General features: G+C 30.1%; 1 protein-coding gene across 1 annotated transcript; it reads right to left on the minus strand.

Annotated features, from left to right (window-relative positions):
- Positions 1 to 302: 302 nt before the first annotated feature.
- LOC113522649 (stress-activated map kinase-interacting protein 1) lies at positions 303 to 8,134 on the minus strand. The gene is made up of 7 exons (XM_026908407.3): positions 7,809 to 8,134; positions 6,410 to 6,557; positions 5,316 to 5,702; positions 4,550 to 4,893; positions 3,217 to 3,398; positions 2,535 to 2,670; positions 303 to 2,273 (listed from the first exon to the last, which is right to left on the minus strand). Exons 1-7 carry the CDS (start codon positions 7,996 to 7,998, stop codon positions 2,077 to 2,079), a joined length of 1,584 nt encoding a protein of 527 aa, XP_026764208.2. The 5' UTR covers positions 7,999 to 8,134; the 3' UTR covers positions 303 to 2,076.
- Between the last annotated feature and the right edge of the window lie 1,273 nt (positions 8,135 to 9,407).

Consider the following 9,407-nt stretch of genomic DNA (forward strand, 5'->3'; position numbering starts at 1 on the left):
TAGTTTAGGGCTAGATGAAGCTATGTGATATGTTTACAGTACTTATTGTAATTATGATTAAATTCAATAATTATTAGAAGGAATCAATAATTTGAAATACAAAATTCAATCAAGAAGTAACAATTTATTCCATTTCCGTATAAATTAAAATTTCATTCATACAATTGTAATTAGAATTCCATTAAATACCATTTCAAATTCATTAGGTATAATAATAATTAATCAATCAAGAATTTTATCAACTATATATAAATACAATCGAAAATTATCAATATATATAACAGTAAATAATACAAGTGAAATTTTACATAAAGAACTGTGTTCTAGAACATATTGCACAAATCTATTTTCAAAAGCAAGTATACATAAAGAAAAATACTGATATAAAAACAAAATTATCTGGATGAACTCAATTAATACATGCATGAATTGATTGTTATTTATTCAGTATAGACAAAGTAGAAAAACTTCATTGAAAATAGTAACAGTTATTTTTTAATACGAGTATAAATTCACGTCGGAAATTAGAAAGCAATTTAACAACGCTTTTTTTATAGTGTCAGTTTCCAAACAATAAATATTCCCATGGGAATAACTAACGGCGTTTTAAAATATTTACAAAATCACTTTCCACTGTTTATATTTACAATCATTTAATAATATTGTAGTTGTTAAGATTGTGTTCTTTTCACTAAAAACCGTAACCCAACCATAAGCGTCACAAAATCTTTCTGCGGTCTTCTCGAATGTGAAGACTTTTCAATATTATTCAAAGTAATATCACTGTAATCTCTTTTACAATATTTCTACTATATGAAAAACTCAACTTAGAAATAAAGAAATGTATATTTGGTTCTGTAATTTTAGTTTTATAATAAGAAAATTATCATCAATCAATCATGTAAAAGTAGAATAGTTCAGAATTCCATTGAAAAAATGTATTACAGGATTAAAATAAATTATATTAGACAAACACATAGTATTCTAGCCATTGATTTACATACAATAAGGTTAAGAAGTCATACATCAAAGTACTTTTATATATAACGTTTATAGTTCTTTATTGAAATTTTATAGTCAGTACATTTTATTTGGCAAATTAATACAGTACCTGCAGAATATTCTCAACCATATATACAAAAATAATAAAAAATTCATCATTTACATTTTACAATTTCAGTAACATATTACGAAGTAAAAATAAATTATCTAACACAAATACAATATTTATTTACATACAAATTTCGCCATAAGTTTGAGAATATAACAAGTATTATAAAACGTTTGTTTTTTGTTTTTATTTCTAATTTTAAACTTGCGTTGTTGTGTGTTTTTAATCTTATCAAATAATATAAATTTGCGATTCCTCGTGACATATTCTCACTCCCACAGGGTAATGTAATTTAAAAGATAATAAAATTCAACAGTTTCTTATTACAGTTAAAGTTTGCGAAGAATGTATATATATATGGACAGATTATTTTCAGACATTAATCCTTATTGACAGCAGGCAGTGATTATAATAGTGTATAAATGTATCGAATCTGTACATCAGTTTATTCAATAAAATTCGTGATTATATTAATCACAAATGTATCATTCATTCACCGAAACTAGGGTACAAACAGTTTAATAAACACAACAATAGAATGAGTCAGTCTTAAAACTAATATAATTAATATTATAACAATTGTATAAAGCTGGTATTAAAGCACACCTGTTCAGTTTTTATTTTTATAATCAAAATGTTCTAAATCTGTATTTTAAACTAATAATTTGTGAAGCATGAGATGTATTTTTCATTTGTGTATATGTCTATGGCCACAGGTTAGGTATAAAAAAGAGGTAAAAATCCGTATATAGGTACATTGTCTATGTGGTGAATCCACACAAATGTAAACTTATCTCACGCCTCAGGGACTAGCAGATCTGGCGATATAAATAATGCTTATACACAGTACCTATACATAGTATATGTATAATTGAGCATTTAAAATTCTACTCTATTTGTACCCTAGTACAGTCTTTGATTATGTGAGGAACTTTGATTAGACTACACTATTATTATTTTGGTACTCAACTTAAATGTTTAGTGTGAAAACTCCTTCGTGTTTGTAGTTTCTTCTCTTTAGCTATTTTGTAGTCCCGACGACACGGACTGTTTCTACGGTCAAGAATTATATTTATTTTGTCCACAATCTCTTTGGCTGTTTCATGGTCACACTCGAAATCATGGTATTTGTACGTTGCGTTAGAATGGAAAATGCTGGCACCTGAAAATGTTACAATTGCAGGTAAACACTTTTTATAGCCCATCTATAACCTTCAGACGCATTTGTAGATGATAAACATACAAGATATACTATCTAGGTCTCGTAATCATTATTAATTCAAGAAATGGTTATAGGATTGTCTTCTCTTACATTTTAACTGATTTTAAATGTGCTCAAGAAAATATGGGGAACTCCAGTTTTGCACAATAACAGTAACAGATACATTATAAAAATAAGGAACTACAAAGGAAAAATAATTACCTAAATTAATATGGTCATAATTCGTATTATGTAAGGGTGAGTATAAGACCCTAAACGTAGTTTTACTAGCCTTGGCTTCCAGCATCTGGCACCACGCTATTGAGTCTATACTGTGCAGGAAGTATTTGGATTTTGACTGAAAAGTAAAAAAATACCTTATATTCTCTATAGTAATATAAAATTAAAAAAAAAAGATATTTAAAAAGACAAATAAATGATGGTTCACCTTATGAAAAGCAGTCATCGAAATCTATAGACATGATACAGCACCATGTACGTCACAGAACACACTATAATGTTCATGTATTAATAAACAAAGCAATACATATGAGACCGCGTTTTTTATATCATCATTATATCAGTTGTTAGCTGCCCACTGCTGAGGCCTCTTTCTCTATTGAGAGGTTTTGCCAGTAGTTGCCACGCTTGGTAGACGGATTGGCAATTGCAGTTAGGCTTTGGTGATGTTTTAAGAGAAACACTGCTGCCAATTCCTCGACAGTTAAGTTTCCTTAGTCACCTCTTACGACACCCACAGGAAAGAAAGGCGTGGTCCATTGTATGTCGATATTACATGGTTTCAAAATGCTACATGTATTTAAAATATGTGTAAACAATGAAAATGATTAAAATTAACTACATGGCAATTGTTATATATTGGTATTAAATAATTTAACGTTACCCAAAATGCGTGCTTGTGCGGGATAAGAGGCTCCACCTCAATCTTATCAAATGATATGACAAGCTGTACCGGTATATTCGTACGCACTTTTCGTAATAAATTAACTCTGTACATTTTATACTGTGGAGGCTCTGTCATGTGCGAGTGTAGTTTATCTAAGTCTGTATCGCCAGCTTTCTTTTCTATAAAAAAAAAAAGATATATGTTTTTATTATATAAAAAAGTCGAAAAACAAATTAAGGTGTGATACACTATGGCCAAGACACAATAAAGCTGACAGATCGAATTCATAACACAGTAGCGACATGAGTAAGTGGGTTTTATAGAGTCAATAAAATGAGAATGGTGTACTCACCTATGCTAACAGTAAACAATGGCTGTACACCAGTGAGGGATTAAACTATAAAGATTAATGAAATCAGACCAGTTGGGCCCATTCTCTATATTGCTAGCGATGGGGCTACACTCTCCATTACTAACAATCCCCCCCCCCCCTCAGCATGTTAAGTTGACATGTGCAAAGAATGTTAGATAAAGATTGACGAAATAAATATATGATGTGAAAGATGAATACAAGCACCTGGGATGGTGCAAACTGATCTCACTGTAAACCAGATGGACTGTGAGCAATATGGTAGACGAATTAAGAATCTCCAGATTTGGAGTGTATATATGAGACAATTATTGAAAATTGATAAAAAAAGACATATTTTAGGATGCCACTAGTGCTCAGTTATCTCTGCTTACTCTGTTAGGGACTTGGGATGATGATAGATGGGTGAGCAATTGTTATCTAAATTCACAGGATATGTAACAGCTAATTCCTCTAATAATATAAATATAAAAACTTGTAAAGGTCTTTATATGTTTGTTATTTGAGTACATTTAAAAAGTTGTATAGATTTTAAATAAATCTTAAAGTGGATGGTCACTAAAAAAGATTGGACATGAAATACTAGATGGCGCTAGAATGGAGACTTGTGGTTTTTATAGATTATTTTGTAATTAATAATTCGAGACAACATTTCCAAATTGGCGAGTGATTTTATTTATTTTTTACTAATATAGTAATAATTTATCCATATTTTTGTCTTTATTCTCTTGTATTGTACAACTTTATGAAAAACACATACTAGCAAGAAGCGAATGTGTGGGGTTAATGAATGGTTTCATTCATGAAAAGATCGCGTATTACACACTTTATATTCATAGAAAATGATAAAAATCATTTGCCAATTTAGAAATTTAATCTTAATACATAGGACACTTTACATGCTGGTATATGCCTGTCAATACACAGGAAAAAGCTAATACTTTATAATATTAAACTCACCATTGGATACCGCTTTTATAGCTATTTTGACAGTTTCAGAAGTAGTACTATCTCCTGTATTGAGTCTAGGCTGCGTGTGATGACTATGGCCAGAATCTGAAGCTTTTGGAAATATATCCAATCCTTTATACAACATTCCATCATCAGGTATAGAATGTATTGGCCCGTGAGTAAGTGCATTTTTGTTATTTAAATCTACAAGACCAAGACATGTGAAACCAAATTTAGAACACGGTTCATTGGCATCAAGACAAGGAAACCCAATATCGACTTCCCCATCTTCCTCTGCTATGCAAAGTCCGTAATTATGCACACATCCCAATGTTACTTCAGGATGTTCAATGCTGTGGAATAATGTTGCAATTAAATTAATATTATATTAGTTATACAATATTTATAAACAGTCAAGGTTGTAAATTGTAAATTTAATAGGACTCTCTTTTCCGCGCTAAGCCTCTCATTTGAGCTATTGTGTGTATGACATAGTCTAGGTTTTAAATAGTGATTAAACTCTTAGAGCTTGATTATGATGAATACTAGCACCTATTATTGTAGAGAATGATATTAGAAGAAAAGAAGAATGTTTGGTTTGCACTGATATAACAGTTATATTTGAGTAATATAGTTACTTTAGTTGTCAGTTGTAGTAACATATTAGAAGTGCCTGAAATGTATTCTGATGTGATATAGTATGGTACTCTGTGGGCTATCAGCTTATTTGTCATTCAGTTGAAATGCACCACTATTCCAGAATAGGGTTAATTACCTGTATTTATAGCAAGTGAAACCAATAAGATCTTTAATCTTTGCATTTGCAATGACACAGACAACTAGGGGATAGTTCTGATGCTTTTCTGGAAGCATTGTCATGAAGATCTTAAACGACTTTGTTGGTAGTCCTAGTTGTGCAGTGCCATCAAACTTTGCATACTCCAGATATTGACGATGAGGAAGGTCCGGACAGTTCTCAAGCTGTTCAGTTAACAATGACTTCTGTTTCTCTGCCTTTTTCACTTCGACTTTGGCAAACATTTCTGATATCTGTTCAGATGTGAGTGGTGCTGGGTCTTCCCATTTTATAACTTTTATTTTAGCTGCCTTTTTTAAAGCTTGTTCCTTTTTATCTAGCCTTTGAGCTGTATTAGATCTTTGTCTGGAAATAAAGATTTTTTGTTAAAATGTAACATACCTATGGCAGCAACTTGGTCCACACAATATCATTGCTATTGTAGAAAACAACATTAAATTTTACAGTAATAGTAGATATTACATAGTAGTAAATTTTTTCATAAACACATATATCTAAATAACAAATAATAATAACATACTATGCAATTAGAGGCCAATTTGTAACTCATAATTTGTTTTACTGAATATAAAAAAACATAGATACATTAGTTTTAACATGGAACAACCTAATTAATTAGGGAGAAGGGGTTGTTAGTAATGGGGAGATTAGTCTCCTTTGCTAGCAATATAACCTATCAGGTTGAACTTCATGTGGTCTTCCCTGGAAAAAATCATAGTTAATTCCTAGTGAATTTGGCATGATGGGCTAACTGACCTGAGTTCATTTTCATTACTTTATCCTTCACTGGTGGGCCACTATTGTGTACCATAATCATAGATTAGTGCATAATTCCATTATTATCCATTAAAAAATACCTAGTCAATTACAAAAATTTGATAATTGTAACTTCTTTTCCATGATATTCAACCTTCTTCTGATGGTAGATTAACAATTACAATACTAAATTACTGTTTTGACTTCTATTGTTTACTATATTAATTTACATAAATATTATTGTTATTTATATGTATGGATTTTTGTAATAGATATATTATAAGAGTGAAATATACCTGTGTCCACCAAAATCATCATAACGTACATAGCTGCCACACATCAAGTCATCATCCTCACTGTCCTCCATGTCGGGATATGGGTCAAATTGTGTCACAATTTCTCTATCATCATCATCTTCTGATATATCTCCCATGCCCTCTTTACCTTCATTCATAAAAAAAATATTCAGTTCAATATGTAAAATAAATATATTAAATAGGTTGTTCGCGACATTATTTGTATATATGTAATCGTAATTTATAGTTGTTAAATCGTTTTTGTATACTGTTATTTTACATAGATTTTACATAGATTTAAGATACCTATAGTGTAAGTTAAATAAAGCATTCTTTGTGTGTTGTTATTATTACCTGCGAATAGAAATAGAAATTGTAACAATAAATAGAACTAAGTAAATTGTAATAAATAAATAGACGCTATATGGTACCTTCTAAAGAGATACCGTCTCTTTCACTTCGCCCCGTATAATAATGCACAGACTTAATTTAAAAAATAGAAATGTTATCGTGTATAAAGATAGGCCGCCTCCCGTCGAGCGGCATTTGCTTCCGAGCAGCGACGCACTACACTCTCGAGAAGAAATAGTCAACCACAAGAAGAAAAATACTCTCTTCAGACGGTACCTTGGAGGCTTCAGAATAGTAATCGCTGCGTTTCACTCCAGCCTGAACCAACGCCCCTACAGTCCACGCTCACCGAACGGCAGTCCACACCGTTCATAGGTATAGATATTCTTCTATTATTAAAATGAAGCAATCATATTTTTATATTAAAAGTTTAAAAAATAGATAATGCTTGTTTGCCACCTCAGTGGTATAAAAAAAAATATTATAGATTAATGTGATATATTTTGTATTTTCAGCAAAACAAAGCATATGTCAAATTGAAAAAATATCTGTTCTAACTAGACAATTAACATTACATACTACCTAATATAGAAATTAAGAGGTGAGGGATTGTTAATAATGGAAATCAGTGCATACTAACATACATATACCTCTGTATTTTTGTAAAGCCATATAATAATGTACTTAATTTAAAAAATAAATGTATCTATTCCATCTGTATCTCTTCTCTATATCCTCAACTATCTTCCTAATATGACAGTACCCTTCAACCAGCTGTAGCATTGCTAAGAACATACCCTATAAAGTCAACCTCCATGTGATTTACCCTTTATTGTGTAATCCTTGTTGGTTTCATCACTATGGACCAACTGGCTTGTATCCATTTTAACCTATCATCCCTTACTGGTGCATTCCAGTGTATACCGGCAGCACACACGAGGTTACCATACCATTTTCACTCATTAAATAATATATAAAAAGACAATATTTAGATTTCGTACAAATGGAATTTATAACTACAGTAACTACTATTTATTAATTTCCATACCTTTATTTACGCTTGTTTGTTTATATCTGCCTTCTTTTATTCTTTTTCTGTCTTCAACAGCCTTGTTTTGAAATATTTTTGAAAAATCCTCACCAGCCATTACAATTTCACATAAACCTGTATCGTCAGTCGCTATAAAGGCATCCCGTATATTTTTAAGGAGCCAAATTTTGTTGTCATACGTAGCCATTTCTATAGACTACTATATTAATAGCAATAATCTGAGTATTTCTCTTTAATCCACAAATATAATAAAAATGTATTTAATTCCAAACAAACAAATAACAGTGGCCGACGTAAACTTGTCATTTGACTTTTTTTTTCTTATATTTTGTGTTTGCGACTTCTAGGTATTATGTTTTATTTATTACAGGTGTAATTTGTCTATGGGACAGCTGGGTTTCATCCACACACGAATGTGGTATCTTGAATGAGATTATTTTTTAAATCGCATTTCCCTTTTTAAAAGGTTGACCATGATATGATGATACATAATCAAAACGGGAGAATTTGTAAAATTATAATTATATTTAAAATATTTATATATTTTAATGCAATCAAATCCTTAAGTCTATGCTGATTTCACAAATTAATATAAGCCAAAGTCAAGCACATCTTGAGGATATAACTATTAAGTTTGGATAATACTAGCATAAAATTTATATATAAATATTTACGATTACTTCAATAATATTAATACTAAATACAAATTCAAACTTACTGTTACCGTGTATACCGGCTTATAACTTTTTCTAAATGATACATTTAGAAAAAGTTACTAGTTTTTATATGGAAATGTCCTCAACTCTTATAATAAAATACCGGAGGATATTTTAGATCTATTTATTATTAAATTTAAAACTGTTATTAAAATACTTATTAAACAAAGTCTACTAAGCCATTAATTGATTAACAAATGTGTCTGGTGCTAGTCGATTATGCACGGGTTTTTTAATGACCGAGAAATTGTAGATATAATTTTATACATTTAAATAAATTTATATAGTGTTAACAGATATTTACAAGAATGACTGCTGAGTTTCTTGCAAGTTCATTTCAGCAGATAACAACTTTCCGAACCTTGTAGTAAATTCATAAAAAAAGACGATTTAGATATATTTGTAAACAAGTCTATTTGAATGAAGATGACCTAAATTTGAATTTACTAGAGCTATCATTTATTATAGTCTGTCATATTACTCGTAAAAAGATATATAAATAAATACGTCTGTCAACATAAACTATTGTGTTTCGTAAAATGTATAGTAATATAAATGTATATCAGTTCGGTTCTTGTTCAATTTCTTCTAAAATTCGGCGGTATATTCTAATATATATAATATTGGTCTACTTACATTCCACCTTTCATTATCAATTAGGTAAGCCATTCTGTTCTATTAATGTTAAAATAATAAATATTCATTCATTTACAATAACTTGATATAAAATTACTCTTAAAACAATGATCTTGTTTCTAATTTAAAGGTTTTTTTTTATCAATGTGTAGTGTGAAGGGTTCGTTGGATAAAACAATAAAAGTATAAGATACTGAATAAAGATATATTATGTTGTTCCCTAGTACAAAAATAGATGTTTTTA

The sequence above is a fragment of the Galleria mellonella genome, unplaced genomic scaffold, assembly GCF_026898425.1.
Source record: "Galleria mellonella isolate WM207_F2 unplaced genomic scaffold, CSIRO_AGI_GalMel_v1 utg515, whole genome shotgun sequence".
Classification (NCBI taxonomy): domain Eukaryota; kingdom Metazoa; phylum Arthropoda; class Insecta; order Lepidoptera; family Pyralidae; genus Galleria; species Galleria mellonella.

Bases quoted from the DNA above. Each gene is read 5' to 3' on its own strand.
- LOC113522649 (XM_026908407.3), bottom strand. From the start codon at position 7,998: ATGGCTACGTATGACAACAAAATTTGGCTCCTTAAAAATATACGGGAT. The intron at 5,703-6,409 runs GTATATTTCACT...CTTTATTTCCAG, and splicing joins GATGATTTTGGTGGACACAG to ACAAAGATCTAATACAGCTC. The intron at 3,399-4,549 runs GTGAGTTTAATA...TTTTTTTTATAG, and splicing joins TATAAAAGCGGTATCCAATG to AAAAGAAAGCTGGCGATACA.